The sequence below is a fragment of the Mustela nivalis genome (genome assembly GCF_964662115.1).
Source record: "Mustela nivalis genome assembly, chromosome: 18".
Classification (NCBI taxonomy): Eukaryota; Metazoa; Chordata; class Mammalia; order Carnivora; family Mustelidae; genus Mustela; species Mustela nivalis.
The window spans coordinates 29170804-29195354 of record NC_139037.1 but is presented as its reverse complement, the minus strand read 5'-3'; the positions used below and the strand labels follow the sequence as shown (position 1 = coordinate 29195354).

The window sequence follows — 24551 nt, the reverse complement described above, 5'->3', positions numbered from 1 at the left end:
GTTCTAAAATTTTATGACAATTTTTATTTTTATCACCAGCATAGCTAATTGAGGCATTTTATATATATAAAATTTTATGGAGAGCTTTTACATGTTTTTGCTGTAGCTCACCCAGGTAAATTAATATCTGAATTTCTCATGTAGCATGAATTTATGGCAGAAAGTGTAATTTGTTGGGTTACACATAGATTCTTTTATAGACAATTCGTAATACTAAATAAAACTCATTATCCAGAATAAGAGAATAAATAACAGTAAGTGGTTGCCAGAGTGTATTGAGAGTTTTTTATGGGCCAAGCCCTATTCTTAGATCTCTGTATGTGTTCATTTATACCTCACGTGGAGATGAGAGACTAGTTCCAAATTGTATTATCTAGACGGGTAGAACTGATATTAGAACTAACTTTTGTCTTCTTAACTCTTGCTTTGTTATGCAAGCCCCACCCCCTAGTTGAAAGCCATTTCCTTAATATCTGCATAGGTTATCATTTGTGAAATGTACTAATATACATAACTGATTTTATTTAATCTTCGTAGCACTCTTTGAAACAGTGTTTTACAGATGAGTAAACTGTATAACATATGTGGGAAGTGATGAGTCTGGACTGAAATTCTTCTCTTTTCCTCCAAATTCTGTTTATTTGCACCGTGCCATTATTTTCAGCAAGCATAGGAAAGTGAATTCCGAGTTTCTTGAAGTGGTCAAAGCACTTTATTTTTTCCACTTTCATTTAAAGCAAATGTGGCATACATGTATATAAGATATTTATTTATACTTATTTATTTATACTTATTATATTTATTTATACTTATACTTATTTTGGCTTAGCTCTTCGTTTTTACTCATATTTGTGGCATTTCTCAGGGGTTTTTTACTTACACTCAATGCCCTGCTTAGGGACTAGGTCAGTTTTCCCACTTATTATTTGAAACCCTCAGAAGATCAGGTGATTGTTTTTACACTAAACATTCATAAGCCTTTATTTGTGACTTATTTTGAAAAGAATCAGAGAACAAAATTAAATTTTTATTGAACCCAACAAAATATGATTCATAGGTTAAAAATCATGTGGAAAATGAACAAAGGATAAAGAATAAGAGGAGTTAGCAGCGTAATCTGAAGAAACTGAAGAAAATATATTTTATTTGTAGGTGAGATTCCCCCTTTTATGAAGAGTCATAATCTGGCTAATCTTCTTAATATAATAACTGTACGATTCTCAAACTGCGTCTCTCTTTGATAAGATGGGCAAGCTCAGATAGAGCTTAACTTCTCACAGCAAGTCAGAGGCTTAGGGTTCACGTTCAGTCTCCAACTTGAATCCTTTATGGTTTTGAATGGCAGTGTGTTTTTCTTAAGGTCTTGTGCGTGTGTGTTCTTTCCTTGCTAGAGCTCTGGAAAGAGGCCTAGTCCTTATGTGTTCCTCCTATTAGGTGGGAAGGCTTGGGTTTTGCACTCTCTGGCTTCTGTGGGGGCATTTGTGAGCTGCCTGATGTATTTGACACCAGTGCGACAGCAAAGAAGTGTGTGAGCTGAGCAGTGTGTGGTAGGGCCCAGCTGTGTGGATTTACCTGTACGTCAGGCCAAGGAGCAGCAGTTAGCCAGACCTGACAGTCAAACACTGAGCACCTTCTACCTCCACTCTAGAGAGCATTTTAATGTTCTGTGTGTTTATTGACTAGTTGGCATTTGACACAAAAGAAGTTGTCAGAGCTGGGTTGTTTTTTTATTTTTCCCCTCTTCACTCTTTAGTGCGCTGGTCTATGAGAGTTTCCCCCAATACACACTGCATATCCCAAAGATACCCATTTTCTAAAACAAAGTAATGAGTCATGGCGTCCGCATTTTTATACTGAATTTTACATTAAGAATTAGTAAGTAATATGTTTGAGTTAATAATAGGTAATGTGTTGGGACGCTTGGGTGGCTCATTTGGTTAAGCAGCTGCCTTCGGCTCAGGTCATGATCCCAGCGTCCTGGGATCGAGTCCCACATCAGGCTTCTTGCTCAGCAGGGAGCCTGCTTCTCCCTCTGCCTCTAGCCTGCCACTCTGTCTGCCTGTGCTTACGCTCTGTCTGTCTCTCTCTCTCTCTAACAAATAAATAAAATCTTAAAAAAAATAATAGGTAATGTGTTGAATAGGCAATCTGTTGACCTTGTATAAAAATGAAAATAGTACACCGGGAATGTTTTGAATAGCCTTGTTTGACCCATACCCCTTTCCAGTCATTTCCTACCTTTACGTCATAGGCAACCATGGTGGTCACATATCTTTTATGTTTCTGTATGCACATGGAAGCAGATAGCCTGTCTCTTGTCTTCTACTTCCTGAGATATTCTGGAGAGCTCTTCCTTTTGCTAAGGGAAGCTTTCTTATTCTTGTTAACCGTTGCAGTGTATCTCATTGTTTGTACATTGGATGTACCATGGTTTATTTTGCTATTCTCTGTGGATGGACACTTGCATTGTCTCTAATCTTTTTGTTGAGTTGAGATTACATTTACATACCAAAATACTCATTCTTTTAAAGTGTACAGTTAAGTGTTTCAAGTATGTTTCCAAGCTTTATTCCTACAAACAGTGATCCAGTGGGTAAAACTTGCACATACATTCTTCTGAACATCGTACAAGTATATCCAATGAAAAAAATCCTCAGAGGTGGGATTTCTGAGCCAATGGGCAAACACATTTATATTTGGATAGGAATTGTCGGTTGCTGTCCGTTGGTATTGTACTAATTTGCAGTCTAGAGTCTGAGAGGACTTTTTCTCCATAGTTGTGCTTGAAGTGACTTTGCCTTTTTATAAAGCAATTTTAATTCTTAAGAACTATGTGGAGTTCATGAACTACCAGTTTAATCTAATCTTAATTCCTGATTGAGTTCACCGAGGTGGAGAGGACCCAAAAGTTCTTGTTAAGTCCATAAGTATTATTGTTTATAATTGATCTCATTAGTTAATTGGTAAAATTGTAGGCTGTGAATGTTGATACACAGAATAGATTACAGATGTGTGGTTTTAGGTGGAGTGACATCTGGATCTGCATTCTTGCCTGCCATGTAGATATAATGATGCTCACAGTATCAGAATTAAAATTTCCAGTGGAAAGAGACCATTTATATTCTCCTTGTCCTATAGTAGGGACATTCCTGTAAAATTTTACCCTTTTGATACAGCCTTCCAAGTTCTAATGTTTTATTGCCTGTCTGATACACTGGACTTCAACTGAGCTCGGAAGTAGGTTGTTTTTGTAATGATATAGCTTAAGTATTAATTATAAATAGAATTTCAGCCTCCAGTGATACATTTTGATCTGTGGAACAGGTCTCTTGCTCTTTATTCTCATTAAGATAGAGTCTTTAATTCCTTAGAGGTGTTGACCTTTGTGCTCCTTTTTATACGCAGATTAGCTTTATAGACTTGCCTGAAGAGATCTTCAGGTGGTATCTATCTATCTATTTATTTATTTATTTTAAGCTGATATTTTTAAGGCGTAGCCATTTCAAGTTTTGAGTTTTCATGTACATTTGAATTATTCAAGGATTTTAATAATGGGTTAAATTCTGTGAGGGGGCATTTAAGTATTCTACCTATAAAAAGGACTGGTAAAAGATTCATAGGAAAATACAGGCTTTCCTGAGGTCGCAGTGACAATTGCGTTATAGTTTTGATTAAATTTATGATGAAGTGTATAAATACATAAGTATATGCATGAAAATATCATTAGTTCTTTCTATGCCCCAAATAATAGCTGATGTTGAAAACAGATAGGCCACTTAACCAATGAATTTATCTAAACTAATGGTTTCTGTTCGTATTTTAGGTTCTTCATAAAGGAAAACTATTAGTAGTTTAACTTTTAAGCCAGTCTTACTATTGTAGATGAGAAAATACCTTGAGTCCAAGCAGAAAGCTTTCATTAGATAAATAGATCAGACTTCTGTATGAGTAAACTCGAGTGTTTTGCCTCTCTTAGATCAACCGGTTGCTATATTTCTATTCCTTTTTTCTTTATTTACTTGAGATAATTTGCAAAAAGATACAGAAAGATTTAAGTTTGGCCCAAAGGGTATTTTCTCTGGATTACTCTGTGATAGGTCTGTGAAAGAAGGCTGCTTTATTGGGATAGGAGAAGGTGATGGGTTCCCTGTATCTGGTTGAGCAGGTTGCTGACTCATATAAAGACAGTGTCCATTGGAGCATGTGGGGGCTAAATTCCAGTTTGTGTTCCTCAAGCCATGCCCCATGGAACAGGGCTACAATGAATCACACCAAGGCATACCATTTTGTAATTCTTACAAAGGTGTTGATAACAGCCTGAATATGTGTCTTTTTATTTATTTGAAAATCAGTTGTTTCCACCTTTTCTGTCTTTTCCCCCTTTGAGAAATTTTCTGTGGTATATAGATAATTCCTCTCCGAGTGTGTGTCTTCATACACATACACACACATAATGCCATATATATGCCAGGTGGACTCTTTCACTCTCTCTCTGTCGTGAGTACACACACACACACACACACACACACACACATGCGTTAGGTATTCTTTGAAAAAAAAATCCCTCCGAAGGAGGATATCACCTTATATATATTCGATTCTTTATGAAATAACTTCATAATATGGGGTCCTCTCTTAGTCACTTTGTTCGAACAGCATGGTACTGTTCTGGAAGACTTGGAAATGGCCTCAGACAGTGCTAGCGGTGGATGTTTGAAAACGTTTCTTCATAAAATTGGAAAAGAAAAGAAGCGAAGATGCTTAACACGGATTTAGCACTTATTCTAGAAATGAAAGATCACGTTAAAAAAGTAACATGTAAGTGGATACTGTATCAAATAAACATTTATAGAATGAATAAATCTTCCAAATATCCTGACATTGTGTAAATGGATACTGTGGTTTGATTTGCTATCTCCAGTGTTCGTGTGATAGAAGCATTCAGAAACTGCTGTGTCTCAAGCAGACTATACAGACAGGAAGGTTGCTCTGAAAAACTGTATAAGGTTTCTCAAAGAGTAATTCTAGTGATGAAAAAGACCCTGGTGTCAAAGAAACATGTCAACATTGGTGAATCAAATTGTTCATGGAATATGAGAGTGAATAAAACCATTATTTCTGAATTAATGCTTTATACAATGTGTAATTTAAATATATATAATTAAATTAATACATTTTATAATAGGCATTTGGCTAATTTCTGTCTCTAAAAGTTTCTACCTTCAGGTTGGCTAAGTTTGTCTTGATACTGTCTTACTGGAAAAATTAGGGGTTGTCTTATATTCTGATGACTTTATATTCAGTCACCTATATTCATAATTATTTCTAAACAGAAACTGAGGCTCCTGGAAGAGCTTGAAGATACGTGGCTTCCTTATCTGACCCCCAAGGATGATGAATTCTATCAGCAGGTAAGATCTTTTCATATTTGTATCAATTCGTATTGATTTGTTCTGATCTGTGAAGCAGCTGTGGTCTGGAGAGGTTAAATGAGAATGAAATGGTCTGATTTGGGCTTCCAGTTCACTCCTCACATCCCAGTTTCTTCCGATCTGTTTTCTGCTGTAAACTTAGGGCTTTGGCACAGCAGACTACCTTCTTTGTCCCCAAACTTTCCATGCTTGCTTCTACTTCCTTACCCCCACTCCGTTCTGTTTCTTTTGCACAGAATATCCTTTTGCCCCTTCCCTCATTGCCGGATGGCTAAGGCTTCACTTACACATTACCTTCTTTGGGAAAGTTTCCTTGACTTACTTTACCTAAAGTAGAATCGGCCGCACTCTCTTCTGTGCTACTTGGACCTTGTAAATACCTCTGTCATGACTATCACATTGTATTGCAGTTATGGTGTTCGAAGTCTCTTTCCCTGAAGTAGTGGTAAAAACCTCAACAAACTGAGTGTAGCAAAAGGGGAATTTATTGACTTCCTTTAACTTAGATATCTAGGAGTACAGGGCTGAGTCCAACTTCTCAAAGGATATCAGCTGGATCCCTGCTTTTCTCTGTGTTGTGGTTTGGCTCTCCCCTGTGTGACTCCATGCTGGCTAGGCTCTGACCTGCTAGCGTACCTAGGAGGAGTCTGACAGCCCAAGGGGTATGTGGTCTTAAGCACATGGGATCTTAGAAGAAGGTAGCCATTTCTTTTTTTCTGGTTCCATCTGATTTTCCTGGGAGTGATCTTTGGTTAGAATCCTGTGCCTATTCCTGAACCAGTCATTGCGTTCAGGAGTGTGAGATAGACTCCCATTTGCCCAGTCTCGTTCATGCACCCCCTTGTGGAGCTAAGTTCAGGTAGGACCATGTCCACTCAAACTGCATGGACTGTGAGTTGGATATGGATGGTTCCCCACAGGGAAATTGGAGTCCAAGGACGGATGGGAAGGCATGTTGGGTGGGCACTAATAGTCCACATTCATCTATTCTTTCCTACCAGAATGTAAGCTCTTGGGGATAAGAATTGCGCCCCTCATCTTTGTTTCTCTAGCACCTAGCAGGCACTTGTATATGATGATTCTCGGTAACCGTGGGAGGGAGACAGGAACGAAGAAGTTCATCCATCTAGCATTCAGGTCCCTGGACCTCCAGTTTACTCTCAGTTCCAGGACGCGTCTTTCACTGGATCAGTCCTTTTCTGGATTGCTCTGGTTTCTCCTTTTTGTCCCTCTTTCTTAATCCTTAGAGCTATAGCCCATTTTCCAACCAAGACATAAATCTGACCATGTCACCCCCCTGCTTCAAACCCGGCAGGGGCTGCTCCTTGCCTGGCTCTTGCCTTTCTAGTCTTATGTCCCCAACTCTTTCATCTTGTTACCTGCACTGGTCTTTGGCAGGAGCTCAGACTAGCCAGGCAGTCTCCTATTTTGGGCCTTCATGCTATATCCTCTGCTGCCTCGCCTCCTCCCTCCCTTGGTGAACTGTTACCCGTGAGCAATGTGTCACCTCTTGTAGGATGTCCCTGACACCTCCGCAGTGTGGAGACTTGTCTCTGCTCCTTCTTGTGTGCATCCGTACATGCACCTTTATTATCTCTGTGATTTTATTTTTACGCTTGTCTCCCCCATGCTCTGTGCTTTGTTTAGCGCCTGGCAGGTAGGTGGCTGGTGGGTGTTGCATTAATTTCCTTGGATGGGTGTGTGAATTAATGCATACATTTGTTAATTTAAAAACCAAGTTATGTAATAATGTTTTGTATGCTTTTAATTTTGATTTTATACACACATCCCTCTTCCCCAGGGAGGTGGCATCGGGCAAGGTTTGCAGGGTATATACAGAAATGTCGTATGCCAGCATGGTAGGGTTTTCTCTTTTGAGCTTTTCTGTTTTTCCAAATTGTCTTAAATGAACATGTATTCTTGGTAGTCAGAAAAACAAAACAAAAACAGTTCTCTTTTGAGCTTTTCTGTTTTTCCAAATTGTCTTAAATGAACATGTATTCTTGGTAGTCAGAAAAACAAAACAAAAACAGTTATCCGAAGGACCCTTAAATAAGCCCACAAAATATGATCAGTTCTTAAATCCTTATTACTGTTTTTATAGATAGAAGCCATCTGGTACATGGTTGCACACACTGTTGTAAAGCAGCTTCTGAGCCTTTTGGCTTTGGTAGGGTGCAAGTAGTGGTAGTACATGAAGAATTAAACACAGAGGTTATCAGCCACCTTGCGCAGAGCCAGTCCTACACCGGGGGATAGAAGCAAACTCAAAGGCCAACAACAACTATCAAGGCTGTTCTTTTACCTTTCCAAGACCCACAACAAGTCTGATACCAGTATCTAATCCCTTTAAGTGCACCTTGTAATAAGGGTTAGTGTTTCAAGAGACCTTTAGTGAAGGAAATCTATTCTCTTGAAAGACAAAGTGAAATACTTTTTTAATGACATGAATAAATAGAAAGTTTGGATTGACTCGGGGTCCCTTAAACAGGCCCTGGCCCCAGGAATGCCCATCCAGCTGCCAGGCACGAGAGCAAGACTTTTTCGCAGCTTCCTTTTTGGGTGTGTGTGTTGACCCTTACAGTGTGGAGTTCAGTCCTCGCAACTCGCTTGTGCATTTATGCCACAAATGTTCATTCGGTCACTGCTCTTCTTTAGGCTTTCAGTGTTCGAGGTAGGTATGATCTTCCTCTTCTAGAAATTTCTTTTAGATCCACACAAAGCTCTGTGTCTGAGCAGCAGAGGTGGCCCAAGCCCACCTCTGCTTGTCCAAGCAGGGACTCCGAAGGCCCCTGCTCTTTCTGCTCTGTTGTGTGCCTCCCAGAATACCGTGCTCAAATTCAGAACACCTTCAAAGGCATTTTTTGGTTTCATCTGATAAGACCATGGAGAAAATAATGAAACAACAACAAACCCGAAATAGAAAGTAGAGAGAACTTCTGTATGTTCACCACAGAGCACAAAGAAATGAGGAACTACATAGTCCAACACAAACCCGGGCTTCCAGATCTAGAAGTGCTACCTCTCGCATCCAGAGAAAACGCCTCTCTCCTCAGTATGCCCCCTTGCTTTCGATTACTGTGTACTTTCCACGCACTGTGTTGTTCTGGCACTGCTCGCTTTTGTAGATGCTTGTAAGAAGAATGTTCTGGACGTAGGGAAGAGCAGAGCCCCGGAGGTATCTGAAGAGGAGCCCCCAAGGCCAACACGCCTGGAGCAAAGCGAGAGAGTTGAGAACAGAAGGGATGAGGTCAGGGAGCCGTGGCCCGATGATAATGGGAACTTGCCGTCTTTGCCTAGTATGTCGGCTGTGACTCTGAATGACACGAGAAGCTGTGAGACGGTTTGGAGCACAGGTGTGACAAGTTCCGAGTCACATTTTGGTGAGGATCCATTTTCTAGGATCTCCTGCTGTTCATTCTCTTCTCCAGGGGCAACCTTCCTTGTGCTGTTTACTGAACAAGAAATCCTGCTGTCTTCCCCTTCCATTGCTTCATCCCTCATTCAGGTGCCGGACCCTGGCAGGTCTGCCTTTTCATAAGCCCTCAGAGTGTTTCTTCTTTTCATTCAGGCCCTCATTTATCATCTTAGACCAGCACAGTTTTCCTGTTCTACCTGGTGGTCCTTGTGCCCTCTCCATTACCATCAATATTGTGTTCCTCTTAATTTGTTTGACTTGTCACTCCTTACTTTATAAATTTTGCTCAGTCCCTCTTGCCTGTAAAGTAGAGTTCACCCTCCTCAACGTGACCTCTAAGGCCACTGACCGTGTGACCCTAGACTACCTCTCTGTCTCATCTCTACCCATTGCCTAACATGGAGAGTGACCATAGACTATCCTGCGGAGTCTCTTGCTACATCCTGGGTCTGCTCCTATCTTTCATCCTTCCATGCCTTTGTGCACGTTATTGCCTGGGCGTGGAGCACCCTCGTCCCCTCTTCTGTCTGGCCAGCATCTACTCACCCTTGAAGACATTGCTGATATATGACCACTTTGGTGAAGATACTGGCAAATGCCACCTGTTTTATTTTCAGAATATATTCAAAATGCAGCCACCTCCCTGCACCTCTGGCATCTACCCTGTGGCCAGAGCTCCCATCGTCTCTTCCTGAGATGTTTGCAAAGCCTTCTGTCTGTTTCCCCACAGTGTCTGTTGCAGTGCTCTTTCTGAAACCTTCATCTGCTTATTCTTCTTTATTGCTCAAAAGGGCTTCCCATCGTGTTCAGAGTAAAAGCCGAGGACTTCCATTTACCCACAAAGCACAGGAAGAGCTGGTTCCCCACTGCTTCTCCCAGCTCGCTCCCTGCCTTTGTCGCACCTCCTCTCGCCACCCTGAGCAGCAGGCAAGCACACTGCTGCCCCCCCCACCCCTCCCCACCCCCCCCACCCCGGTCCTTTGCACTGAATGTTCCCTTTGCCTGGGACTCTCCCCTGCCTAAGGTATCCGCGGGGCTTTTGTATCTTCATTTCTTGAATTTCTCTGCTTGGAAGTCATCTTATCAAAGGCCCTCTCCGACTAGCCCGTGTGAAGCGGGAACATCACCGCTGGCATTCTTATCCTACCTATCTGGGATTTCTTATATTCCATAACCCTTATCATAATCTCAAGACTATTTTACTAAATAAATAAGTCGATAATAAATTTATAAAATACTATGGATTTGGTGAGCCCCATATATCCTATATATTTTTATACCATATACATGAATATGAGCTCCTGGAGAGCATATCAGAGTTTCGTTCTCTTCTGTGTTTGCAGCGCCTCATGCTTTGCAAATAGTATATGCTCAATAAATACATATTGAATACATGAGAATTTTCCAGATTCCCTTCCTGCTCCTTTATTCCTTACTCCCACAATAGTGTTTTCATACGTCCCTCGTGATAAGTCTTTCTTTAGCTACTGGTTTTAAATTTTATTTGTACTGTTAAATTATGAGATGCCTTGAAACAGGAGCTACCTTGTTTTTAAACATTGTATTTATGGCACTTAATGCAGTATCTTGTAGGGAACAGATATTCAGTACATTTTAAATGAACAAAAAAATGAACCACTGGATTGGGGCACCTGCGGAGCTCAGTCGGTTAAGTGTCCGGACTCTTGATTTCAGCTTCGGTCTAGATCTCAGGGTCATGAGTTCAACCCCCCCACATTGGGCTCCATGCTGGGGATCAAGCCTACTTTAAAAAAACAAAACAAAACAAAACAAAACTGCTGAGTGAGTGAATGAACGAGCAGATATCTGTGGGTCACTTTGTAGCAAACTACATGTTATCCCAAGACTCAGCTGTGGTAGCTGTAGCAGGGTGGGTAGAGTGACCTCAGACTGGAGAGCCTGCTTTGGAGACAGCTTGGCATCAGGCAACAAAAGGTTGGCTGGTTAGGCCAGATGTATCCAGCCCACTTGTCTTGGGATGGCTACCAAGACATAAGCATGTTACAATGAAAATTGTATAGAAAATGTTATGACTGTTAATGTATACATTTACCAGCGAAATCTATTAACAGCCAGACTAGAAATAGAGTCCCTTGATATCACAACACTTTGTTTGTTTTTTGTTTACTTACATTAACATATAATATATTATTTGCCTCAGAGGTACAGGTCCATGAATCATCAGGCTTCACAGCATTCACAACACTTTTTAAATGAAGTACATTTCCCAAGTCAGTTGAAGATTTTAAATTTAATTTCACTCTACTGAGAGTTGAGTTCCACTGGTCTCATTTAGATGAGTCCTGTATAACTGGTCTCATCCATTTAGCAACATGTCTATCCTCTCTGTATGGTGAAATTCTTTCAGAACCATCCCTTGATATGAGAGCAGAAGCAGTAGAATTTTTATATAATGGCTTAACATAGGTGGAAAATAAAGCTTATTTTCCAGAAAACCTAGCATTCCACATGTTTTGGCCATCGAGAAAGGCCTGGCGTGTTGGTGGTTTGTATCTAAAATACCTTTCCAACTGCTTATTAAAAATCTTCATTTAGATCATGAAACCTTTTGTAGATCTCAAAAGATATATTAGGTGACCAGACAACTATTAATACAATTGCGTGACTCTATACTTGGCAAAACTTGAATGGAATTCAACAACAAAAAAATTCTGACATATTAGAAAATCTGCCAGCAGCCGTTCCAATTTCTTGTATGATATCTGCTGTTTTAAATGTACCTGTCTAAAATGGAAAGGGAACTTACTTGTTTGCCAGAATGAATTAATATTCAATTATTTAACGTTCAGCTCTTTTCCAGAGTTACTTGTAGTTCTCTTTAAAGAAGTACTACATGGTACTTTTAGGGATCAGGCATTAGTCTAATTACTTGCTAAATAATTAGAGTGGGCATTTAGGATGGAGGATTTTCTTTTCTTTTCTTTTCTTTTTTTTTTTTTTTTTTGAGATAGTGACCAAATTCACCAGTTCTTATTATTTGTATTTCTTGTGTTAAAATCATAATTTCCTAGAGCATTCAGCAGCATTACAAATGAGATTTAAATTAGAACCAGAAGTTAATATTGAAACATTTTGAAAATTCAGGGTCATCGAAAAGAATCTCCTGGCAAATGTAAAGAAATGTAATGGAAATTAAGAAGTTTTGAATGCAACATCTTTTCCCTGACTTTCTTTCTTTTTTCCCCCCTGATTTTCTAATTTAAAAAGCTTTTTATATTTACTTCAGCACATTTGAAAAATGCATAGATGGCTAAAAAAGAAAATTAAAATTATGCTCAAGTTTGCCACCCAGAGATAACCACTATAAACTCATGACCATATTTCCCCCCCCAGTTTTCTTTTCTGTATTTATCTGCAATTTGTTTTCACTTCAAGCTGAGATCCTGTTGTCTCAATATCTGGTTACTAATTTCTTGTTTAGTAGTACTTCGTTATTTACATTTTTCACAGAACAGTGCATAAATTTTTCTAAAGTTTGTTACTTTAGTATTCCATCCCATGAATGTACCATTTTACCTCTAATCCCCTGTTGGACATTTCTGTGGTTTTTAGCTCTTAATTATTATAAAAAAAAGTATGACGAATGTCCTTGTAATCTTGGTACATTTCTCTATTTCCCTGTGATAAATTCTTAGAAGTAGGATAACTGGGTTGAAAGATATGCGCATACTTAGGTTCTGGTGAATTTTGTCCAACTAGCCGTAAGCCAGGTTGCAGTAATTTGCATTCCTAATTGTAGACTATCAGAATATTTGATTTTGCCTCACCAGCAATGTGTATTACTATGATAAAATTTTATTTTTTGCAAATTTTATAGGCAGACTAAATTAAATGCAATTTAATACCAATTATGTTAATTTACATTTTTTCCTGACTTCAGTGGAGTACATTTTTTCTATATTTAGGAGTCTTCTCCGTTAATTTATGTGAATTTCTCTATTGATATGTATTATGTATATGTGTGTGTATACATATATATATTTATCTATTTATATATATATTTAAATTTGGAAAGGTTCTCTATTAAGAATATTAAGACCATTTTTGCCATCTAAATTGCAAATAGTTTTTTCCAGTTAGTGTTTGCCTTCTTATTTTATAATTCTTTTTATGCAAAAGTTTAAAATTTTGTACATTCAAATGTATCAATCTTTTAAAAACAGTTTAGTGGTGAGCTGTCTTTATGTACAGTTTACATACCATAAAATTCAGCTTTTAAGATTGTACAGTTCAGTAGTTTTTGGTAAATTTGTAGAGTTGTGCAACCACCACCGCAGTAGTTTTAGAATATTTCCAAACCCCCAAAAGATCCCTCCTGCCTCTTTTGCATTTGTTGGCTTTCTTTCCCATTCCCAGCCCTGACCCTCACTAATCTGTTTTCTATCAATCTTAGATACTTTTTTATTCTCTTACTCTTAGAAAACAAGTCTGAGCATTTATATTTGGGCCAGCCAAGGGCTTGGGGATATATTGAAGAATAAAATTGCTACCATGTCCTCCTTCTGGGAGATTCAGTCTTGTGGGACAGATGATTAAACAAATAATAGTTCAAAGAAATATGTACTTACAGATTGAGAAGTGCTGTGAAAGAGAAATGAGACGTGTGTGATGCATGATAATGGGGGATACGTATTTGAGGAGGGCAGTGCAGGGAAGGATTCTTTGAGAAAGCGGCCTGGAGGATGAGAAGGGCCTGGCAGGTATAGATTTGGGAGGAAGAGCCTGTCCTGAAAGGAGAGGTGCTGAATGCTGGCCTCTTGAGGCCTGTGGGAAAAGAGGCCCTTGTGGTCAGAGGGGAAGGCACTTGAAAAATCAGTTAAAAAAAAACGGGGAGGGCGGGGATACTTTCCCATGTCATTATTATTGTTTTATTTTTAGAATGTTCTTTTTAATGTCAAGGTATTTACATGTGTGATGCTCATACGGCTATGTGAATTTCCCAGGTCCTTCGAGTTGTTATTCCCCTGTGTTAAATCCATCTTCCACAGTCTCCTGCCCCTCTGTATAGGGAATGATGGCTGTAAGCTGTGTGTAGGAGTGTGTGTGTGTGTGTGTGCGTGCGTGTGTGTGTCTATCTGTATTATCTCCAGTCTTCCTCCTTTCAGTCCCAGAGGGAGTGCGTTCCCAAATAAAGTTCTTGGGAATTATCTTACTTTTCATTAATATTTTATACTGAGGATTATTTAAAGAACCCCAGAATTGTTAAGGAAGTATGGAGACATTTTCTTCTTAACCACTGCCGTCGGTTAGACGTGCTTTAGGTGTGCTGAGGCCTCAGGGACTTGCTCAGAGAATAACCAGTTTAGTGATAGAATTAGAGTTACTGCTCATGGCTCCAGAATATTCCATTGCTGCTAAATAGATGACATTGCTCTCTTCATGAGCGGCATAAACAGGAAGTAGGATATTTCTCTTTTTATTTTTCAAATGGGATAAACGAGTATAGAAGCTATAAATCCTAAATGCTTCCCTGACAGTCCCAATGGCCATTCATAGTGGTGTGCCGCATAACTCTCCTCTCTGTCACTTTAAATTTATGATCACACATCTTAGATAGTCACTCTGAGAAGCAAGGCAATCCTACTGCGCTTTCCTAGTAAGATCATTTTTCCATATGCAGCCTTGATGACTTCATTTTTCTTCCGCGTGCATAGATGTCCCGCGTCCTTTCTATTTCCTGCATTCTGGAGCAGGCAGAATGGGCTAGATAATGCTGTAGTAACAGACATCCCTCAAATCTTCCCCCTGCGCTATTTTTTCCTCATTCTACATATCATTTGTGGGTTGGCAGAGAATCGCCACCCATGAAAGTAGTAACTTGGAGATCTATGTAGCTACCAGCTGGTGACTAGCCAAGAAGAGCGTTTCAGAGGGTGTGGTACTGGCAACGAAGCGATAGCCATCATTTTTCTGGACACAAATAGTCACATGTTTCATCCAACATGAGGGGGCTAGGAAGCGTAATTCCCCACATTGCGTCCAAAAAGCTGAGTGATGGCAGAGGAGTCCAGAACTGTCTGGCAAGCAGTTCACGTGACCAGCACACATTCTTAGCTAGTGATTTGTTTTGCATTTTCACTGGGAAAAATTGGAGTGCTCCTCTCTCTATCCCTCTAAAAACTCCCTGAAACTTTTACCTGTTTGCCTATTACCAAGTTTACAGTCCTCTGTGAATTTAGATGTTAATTAATTTATTTATTTATATTTATTTATTTTTTAAAAAGATTTTTATTTATTTATTTTACAGAGAGATATCACAAGTAGACAGAGAGGCTGGCAGAGAGAGAGGGGGAAGCAGGCTCCCTGCTGAGCAGAGAGCCCCATGCGGGGCTCGATCCTAGGATTGAGATCATGACCTGAGCTGAAGGCAGAGGCTTACTTAACCCGCTGAACCACCCCTCTCCTTCCAGTTTATTCCAATGTAGGAAATATCTTTCTTCTGATCCAAATGGGTTTTGATCATATAGTCCTGTCAGTAACAAATGTGAAGCGTATACAGTGGTGTCCTACTAAGTGTTTAAAAATGGGCTGTTTGGGAAAAAATAAACCAGCCTCGATTTTGAGTGTTTCCTGATGTCTGTGATGTAAATACTTCTCCATGGCCGATTTCAGGCTACCGTCTTCACATCACTGAATGTAGATGGGAAGAAATGTACACAGCAGGTTTCCCAAGGGGATATGAAGTGACTCCAGCACTCTACCAATAGTTCTCCATAAAATAGATGTATTATCTGTTTCCTTGTGTCTATTTTATAATTGACATGTGTATTTGTCTGTATATATTAAATGTGTGTATGTGTGTGTATATATCGCACATATATGTACACTTATTTTAGTAAAGCTTGATTTTTTTTTTCTTTAGGTTAAAAACAAAACAGTTCTGCTATCTTCTCCCCACCACCTCTGGTGGGTGGTCACACGAACCCCACATGATTTATTCACATACTTGCCTTGGGAGACTCCTGCTTTGGCCGCTCAAGGACTTTGCTCCTGTAGTTCATGACCCCGTTGTCCTACAGCATCCTCCTCTTCCCAAGAATATCCTGGCAGGCTCTGTTGTGTCCCCCACCCCCATCTTCCAGCGCTGAAGATGGTCCCCCAATCCGGTATCGGCCTTCATCGACAGCTGCGTTTTTCTGTTCCCCTTTGGAGCGTGACGCCCGAGACAGACATTCAGAACACGGCGCCTCTGCTGCTGCTCTGTCATGCCGTCTGCAGCTGACTCTCATCTGAGACTCTCATCGCCCCCACTCTGCTGAAATGGCTCTTGTCATGGTCATCAGTGATGTCCACGCTGCCACATCTCGGGGAGCGTGTCTGTCCTCATCTCACGTGGCCTCCCAGGGGCGGTCGCCTACTCCATCCTTCTTGAAGTGCCCCTGTCTTTTGACTCCTGCATTAGTACTCTCCTAGTTTTCTCCCTCAGAGATCTCTTTGCTCCTTTCCTCTGTGACTCAGGAAATGGCCGTCGGCCCCCTTCTGGGTTCACACGGTTTCCCTGGGAGGGCCCATTCATTTTTAGGTCTTTAAAAACCACAGCTGTGTGGGGCGCTTGGGTGGCTCAGTGTGTTAAGCCTCTGCCTCCGGCTCAGGTCACGATCTCAGGGTCCTGGGATTGAGCCTCACATCGGGCTCTCTGTTCAGCAGGGAGACTCTTTGCCCCCCTCGTTGGGCTCCCCCTTCTGCCTGCCTCTCTGCCTGCTTGTCATCTCTCTCTCCATCAAATAAATAAATAAATAAAATCTTTCAAAAACAAAAACATACAAACCCACAGGTGTGCTGACACCTGCCACCTGGATTTCCAGGTGTGTCTGTGCAGTGCCCCCTTCACCTCCCCCTGTGCTTCCACCTGAAGATTTCGTAGGTATTTTAATGGTTACAGCTCCAAAATGGAGCTCCTCATTCCTTCCAGTTCTTCCACTAGCAGCCCTGTTTTATCCTAGTCTTTCTTTTTTTTTTTAAGATTTTATTTATTTACTTGACAGAGAGAAATCACAAGTAGACAGAGAGGCAGGCAGAGAGAGAGAGAGAGGGAAGCAGGCTCCCTGCCGAGCAGAGAGCCCGATGCGGGACTCGATCCCAGGACCCTGAGATCATGACCCGAGCCGAAGGCAGTGGCTTAACCCACTGAGCCACCCAGGCACCCCTATCCTAGTCTTTCTTATTTAAAAAAAATGGAGGAGTGCTTGGGTGGCGCAGTTGGTTAAGTGTCCAGCTCTTGGTTTCAGCTCGGGTCATGATCTCGGGCTCTGCACTTAGCATGGAGTTTGCTTGAGACCCTCACCCTCTGCCCCTCCTCCTTGTGCATCCACACATTCTCTCTCTCTCTCCAATAGATAGATAAATCTCAAAAAAAAAAAAAAAAAAAAAAGGTAAGCTGTTTATTCAGTTATTAAATCCAGAAACCTGAGAGTCATCCGGAACTGCTTTCTTTTCTTTGCCTTCACGTTGAGTGAAGCACTCAAGTTAAGCGGTTAAGCACTGCCTGTGCTCTGCCTATAAAATACGTATTTCACCTTTCCATTTATCTCTGTCTCAGATATGGACCATTGTCGCTTTTCTTCTCAGAGATTCTAATAGCACCTGACAGGATTTTTGCTTTCACATTTGGCTCTTTCCAGTCTGTGCCCGGTATTGTAACTTAAGAGTGATTTTTATAAAATGTAAATCGAATTACTCTTCTCCCCTTGGTTTCTGTGGCACACTTCGAGTCAAATCCCGATTCCCTGCTTTGACCTGCCAGGCTCTGTGTGGTCCAGCTCTGCCTTCCCTTCAACCTCACTACGTGTCACTCTGCCTTTGGCTCTTTTGCTCTAGTAAAACAGGCCTTCTTTATGTTTCTAGAACAGTCTGGTCTCCCTCCTCAGCCCCTTTGTGGTTTTTGGTCCCTTCCCCAGGAAACTTTCTCCCCAGCTTGTCACATGGCTAGCACCTCCTTTTCCTGAAGATCCCAGCTTAAATGCCAAGTCCTTAGAGAGTCTTCCCTCATCTGTGACATATTTCCCGCTGGTTTGTTTCTGTCCTAGTACTTAATGCAATTTGAGATCGCTTTTCCTTATTTATTACCTGATCTGGTAGAAGGCTCTGTGAGGGCAGGAACCTTATCTCTGTCTCATGTTTGGTGGGTGCTCTGGAGACATACATTGAATGGAAAAAAAATGTATGGAGGAATAAATAGTCTTGCCTTGTTTATCATATAAACGGTAATCATTGAATGAAGATATAGAAGGAACGAGTCTTAAAAAATGGTGGGCTGTACAGGACTGTGGAGGTACCGATCAGATTAAACTTTACAAGGGTAAAAGGTAAAATCCTGTGCTTTGGTTAAAAAAAAAAAAAAGTCCATTTCATTGTGCAGAATCAGGGAACTCTGGCTTGTCACCCGTTCATAAGTCCTAGGGGACAGAAGTGGTGGCTGAACAGGTAATGAAGAATTTATTGCCACTTTGGCAAGAAATCTGTGTTTCCATATTAGAGGAGGGACCATCTGACAGTATTCTCCTCCAGTGACACCAATAGAATGATCACAGCTTTCTCAATCGCAGTGGACCACCTCCTTTATGCACTCATTCATTCAACATTTACTGAATACATTCTGGGCACTCGTATTATCGTTGTAAGCAAAATTCTCCACGCTCTAGTGTTCATGGGACTTGGTAACTAATTCCCAATGAGAAGTGACTTCTCCTTCAGGGAAAGTATCAGAGGAGATAGAAGTTCGTTGTTGATTGGGAGGCAGGGCGATCTTGTGGTTCAGAACTCCCGCCCTGGAACCAGACTCAAGCCCAGAGGCTTCAAAGCCCAGTTTCACTGGGTACCAACACTAGACTTTGGGCAAGTGTTTACAATGTCTCCGTGCTTCCAGATTCTCCTGTAGCAACCGGAGACAGTAACAGTACCACCACACAAGGCTGTGAGCGGCAAATGAGTCCATGTGTCTAAATCAGTTAGAATAATACCAGGCCCTTAGTAAGCACTTAATAAATAGGCAGTAAGCCATTAATTAGTAAAATTGGGGTGTCTGGAGGGCCAGCGTTTGGAAGACTGATGGCAGGGAGAAGTGGCTGTAGACGGATTGCTCTAGTAATCTGCCGGGCAGATCAGAGCACAAATGATTATTATATTGTTTATAGTAAAGATGAATCCCTTGAGCTGGCACTTGAAAATCTTGACCGCATGGTCAATGGCCTTTGTGTCACATGACCTAACATGTGAGGCTGGAGAGATACGGGTCCTGTTCAGAAATGTTACCTGCCGGTTGTTTGTTTGTTTGTTTGTTTTTCTCCCCTCCGAAATGCTGACAGAGCATCACAGTTCTGGAAATGATAAACTCCCAGCGCTCCATGAGCCCCTCTTTTTATTTTTTTCTTAAGATTTTATTTATTTATTTGACTGACAGAGATCATAGTTAGGCAGAGAGGCAGGCAGAGAGAGAGGGGGAAGCAGGCTCCCCCCAAGTATAGAGCCCGATACGGGCATGACCTGAGCTGAAGGCAGAGGCTTTCACCCACTCAGCCACCCAGGCGCCCCTGAACCCCTCTTCTTGCTTCGGTTTTGTTTCAGTGGCAGCTGAAGTACCCGAAACTGATTCTCCGCGAGGCGGGCAGCGTCCCCGAGGAGCTTCACAAGGAGGTACAGGAAGCCTTCCTCACGCTGCACAAGCACGGCTGCTTCTTTCGGGACCTGGTCAGGATCCAGGGCAAAGATCTGCTCACGCCCGTGTCGCGCATCCTCATCGGCAACCCTGGCTACACCTACAAGTACCTCAACACCAGGCTGTTCACGGTGCCCTGGCCGGTGAAGGGCACAAGCCCCAAGTACGACGAGCCGGGCATCGGGGCCGCCTGTCAGACCTTCCTCAAGCTCAACGACTACCTGCAGACAGAGACGGTCCAGGCTTTGGAAGAACTCGCGTGCAAGGAGAAAGCCAACATCGATGCCGTGCCCGTGTGCATAGGTCCAGACTTCCCCAGGGTCGGGATGGGGTCCTTTGACGGGCAGGATGAGCTGGACATGAAGAACAGAGCCGCCTACAATGTCACTTTGTTGAATTTCATGGATCCCCAGAAAATGCCCTACCTGAAGGAGGAGCCTTACTTCGGCATGGGGAAGATGGCCGTGAGCTGGCACCACGACGAGAATCTGGTAGAACGCTCAGCGGTGGCCGTGTACAGCTATAGCTGCGAAGAAGGTACAGTGCGCTCCGGGGACACGCAGCCCTCGAGGCTCCAGAGGCATGTGTGTGTGTGTGTGCACGTGTGTGTGCGTGTGTGAGAGTGTGTGTACACGTGCAAGGGTGTCGCGTGTCCTTTCTCAGTTTGCCACCCCCAGGTATCTGCAGAGTGCACGTCTTTCTCATCTAGCGCTCTTACCTCGCTCATTGCCACACTGGGCTCCCATCGAATATTTCCGAGTGTAAGCACTGCTGTCACTTCATCTTTCTCATTGCCCGGGAGAGCCACGTCTTGGTTTCACACAGCCAACTGCCTCTCCGTACAGCTCGGCGTACACTGTACAGTTGCTATAATTAACTTGCTGATAAAGGGCTGGGAAAACAAAAAATCTGTCAAATCTTTCCAGGTTCCCACAGGTGCACATTTCCAGCCTTGCCAAAATACTCTATTGTGGTTGACATCACTGTCTTGATGGGAGGGATTTGTCAAATACGGACTTGTTCTTGGCTTCACAGAGATTTGACTACTGTCCTTCCTTGTCAGAAACAGTCGAAGTGGGTTCTGTAAGCAGACAGTTGCCTGTTTTTAAGAAACGCCCCCCCCCCCCAAATCAGCTCTGCAGTTTTAGACCTAAAAGAGGTGCTGTGGGTTAACTTGTTCTTGAAGTTTCTGAAATTTGGCCCCCTTGGAACAGAGATCAGAGGCTACCTTTTTTGTGGCGTCCTGGAACTTTTCTCCGTCTTTTGTTCCATTTCTGTGTGTTTAGGGTCTCCATTGTTTTTCAGCCCCGGGGTATAAAGAGACGGTTGAGCCAATCCAGGGCGCGCATGACCGTTGCTGACTTTGTTCTTTGCCTGATCATTTGACAAAGAAATACAAGACACCAATATTAGCTTTGTTGTCTCTTTATCTCTTCTACCTGTTTATTGAAAGATGCTTGGAAAACCAGAGTTCTAGACATCCCATCAGGGAACGAACTGGAGCTTTGGAGGGTCTGTGCCTTCCGAAAAACGGTTTTTTAATTGGAGGTCATTATCGCTTTGTATGCTTTTTGTTTATGAAAATGACTGCTTTATGAAAGGGGTTTTAAAAAGAAGTTTTCATGATTCTCTTTACATTTCTTCCCATTTCCCCACCTCCGACATTTCCTCAGGACAGCTAAAATATCTTCTAGCTTTACCTCACGTCTTCAGCCCGGAACAAGGAACTAGTTTAGCAGTTGGAGATTTCGCCAGTTTCCCTGGCACCTCAAATAATGATGCTGACCTGAGAAAATTGCTTGAAGGGGATTTGATGCTGTCCTAATGGAAAGAACTGAGATCCTCTGATCTTTACTAAGGCGTTGCCAGGGATTTAAGAACGATCACATCCAAGAACTCTGGTGGGAAGGAACAATGGATCCCGTTTGTTAGTTTCCTTCTGAAGGAGGCAGCTCTCTGAAGCCAAGGCCGTTGAGGCCGTGGTATGTGATAGCTCAAACCATGACAAAGATGTCTTTGTGCTCCCACCTCCTCTCAGCCCTACAGTTTAATAGTCCTTTTGTACTCCCAGAGCGTGGGTGATCGAGTCTTTTTTGAAACCTAGAATATCGTTCAGAAAGGAATTTAAATTTTGAATGAATGCTTTCTGTGGTGGGGAGTAGTTAGGACTGATAAAGTATACAAGTATACATAAACACATAAAAGTTTATCCTTGCAACTGTCATCTGGAGGAGGAACTGAGGAATTAGAATCCATAAGAGCAGCAGGATTCCTTTGTTCTCTTAGAACAAATCCCAGAGAATCCCAGAACTCTATCTAATAATAGTAAGTGCAGTGCTGGGGGGGGGGGTCTCATTTATTGAGCACTTATTCTGTGCGGGGTGTTGATATAAGCATTTACACGTATTAACCTGCTTTCTTTTTATAACAGCCCTGTCCATCACTACTGCTATTTCCTCATTTTACAGATGAGAGCACTGAGGCACAAAGGGCTGATTAACTTTTCCATGGGTATGTAGTTAGTAATCAGCAGAGGTGGGATTCGAACCCAGACATTCTGGCTTCAGAGTTCTAACAGTGAAGGCTAACTGCCTTATGAGCAGATTTTCCTATTCTTGCAGCATGGCTCCCACTGGCATTTGGGTTTTTAAAATACCCACTTCTGGAAAGTTGAGGGGAATGTTCTCCTTGCTCTCGCTGTAGCAGGTCGAGTATTCTCTGCCCTCTGCCTGCCACCTCTCTTCTCTCCCCCTGCAACATCTGCTTGTAGCTTCCTACACATGCTCTCGGGGTTGGAATGCATTAGATAAGCTTATTCTGTGAAATGGAACCTCTTTCTGGGTCTCCAGTTGTGTGTGTGACATTGAGTCAGATAATTTCCAAAGCAAGTGCCTTGAAACTTTTTGACAAGTGATAGGTTTACCTCCCTAGCCTCCTTGTAATCCTGCCAGAGGTATGGTAAAGGTAACCTCGAAGAGAGCCATATGGGTTTAAAATTATGGTCGGGCTTAGGAACGGCTTAAAGCTGGCAAAGAGAATGGGAATTTCAGACCACGGTACTGTTTTCTGAGTCTCTGAACATGTTTGCCAAGCAATTGCTGAGGGAAGTTCAGTTGGCTGTTCTAGACAGTAGGGAGGCTCCCGAGGTAAACCGAATGCCCTTCTTGCCTTGAAAGGACAGGTAAAGTGTGCTCCTGTGGTTGTAATTGAGCCATCAGGAAATGTGGGACCTGGAAAGAGACTTTTTGGAAATCATCTTGTTCGAGCATCTCATTTTATAGATGAAGACACTCCGGCAGGGAGAACGGCAGTGACGTGTCCAAGGTCACGGAGTTCCCTAGGGACAAGGAAGTGTGACACGCCACAGGAGTTCACGTAAAATGCATTGGGAGTTCAGAACAGACGAGATTACTTCCTGCTGAAATTAAATTCAGGTGAAGCTTAAGATCCTTCAGGACTTTGCTCTCAATACCTTTTCCCATTGAAATCTTTCTGTAGATTTATAATGAGCCAGTCATCCCTCTTTGGTTTATTTCTGTGAGTAGAGGTCATTGAGAAGTAATTTGTATAGGATACGTGTAATTATATACTAAATTCATTGGCTTCACAAGCAAAGCTAGTTAATAGATATCCCCAGTAAGAAGATTGAAATGGTACAACATTTAATCAGGAATGGCTTCAGGGAATCGTGTGTAAATTGGCAGAGTATTTGATTTTCCAGTGCTGGCTTTGCTGGCAATGCTTGTTACTCTCAGATCTTAAAAACCAAAAAACCCCAAACATATACACACACGTGTGCACAAATTCTATCAGAGAAGACATGAACAACTCCTTGTTTAATGTAGTCCTACACCTTATTCTCTGACTTGAATACCTTCAAAAGGACCAGGTAAATAATTACTGGTTACTGTTTTTTGTACATTTGGAAGGAAACGCTTTCTGCAACATTGTCTTTCTAGGAAAAGCAATTCTTAAGAATTTTCACTAGGGCCACGTATTGCAGATTCTTCGTATCGTTTCCCAGATTTCCCAGGGAGGGTGGAAGGAGGAAAAGGGAGAGCGGCCAGTCCATGGTTGTGAGTACGCGGTTCTCTGATCCTGCTGAAAGCAGGGGCTTCGTAATAATTTTCTTGGATTCTAGGACTCCCATTTCATGTCTTTGACTCAGGAAAAGTCGAATTCATTTAAGGCAAAAAATTCGTTACCGTACTTTACTTTGAAATGAGTAGCTTCATCTTCCTTAGGTCATCTTTGACAGCCTGGAAGGTTAGACGGTAACTGCAGCTAGGAGTTTGGGAGCATTCGTAATTTTTTTTTAAAAAATGCTGTGATATTTAATGTTTTCCCATGATTCCCGGCATCCTTGTCTGAGGTCTCAAAGCTCGTTTGACTTTGCTTCATTGTATCATGCCATGTGCTGTTCTTTTTGTTTTGTATTTTTTAAGATTTATTTATTTATTTTAGAAAGCAAAGTCGGGAGGGGCCGAGGGAGAGGGATAGAGAGAGAAAATCTCAAGCCAGACTTTCCACTACAATGTGGAGCCCGACTGACTCGGGGCTCATAACCCCGAGATCATGACCTGAACTGAAATCAGCAGTTGGATGCCCAACCGACTGAGCCACCCAGGCGTCCCTGTTCGTTATTTGTGAAGTCACTTACATTGTTCAGTAAAACTCGTTTGGTGGTCTAAGTCACATTTAATCCCTGTGGAAGTATTTATGCATTGAAGAGTAAGCATCTGCTGTTTGGCAAGCACTCTTCAAGATGCTGAGCTTATAGCCACCAGCAAAAATCCCTGCCCTCACAGAGCTTATGTTTTAGCAAGGAGAGAGAACACAAATGAACAAGAAGGTTGTAAACGAGGGGGAGGCACGGGTGTACAGTTTTAAGTAGGAGAGTAGGCTTCCTTATGAAGGTCACGTTTGAGCTAAGCCTGGAAGGAGAGAGTGAGCGGGAGGAGACCAGCCTGGGTAGAGGGAATATGGAAGGCCCAGAGATGGAACG

At 42.0% G+C, this 24551-nt stretch overlaps 1 protein-coding gene across 6 annotated transcripts in view; it reads left to right on the top strand.

The window, feature by feature from the left end:
* FTO (FTO alpha-ketoglutarate dependent dioxygenase) overlaps nucleotides 1-24551 on the top strand; it is a 374055-nt gene that overhangs the window by 102530 nt on the left and 246974 nt on the right. For all 6 annotated transcript variants that reach the window (XM_082712132.1, XM_082712136.1, XM_082712134.1 and 3 more), the window contains 2 exons: nucleotides 5334-5411; nucleotides 19456-20083. In XM_082712132.1, coding sequence (XP_082568258.1) covers nucleotides 5334-5411; nucleotides 19456-20083 — 706 coding nt within the window. The remainder of the gene's footprint in view (nucleotides 1-5333; nucleotides 5412-19455; nucleotides 20084-24551) is intronic.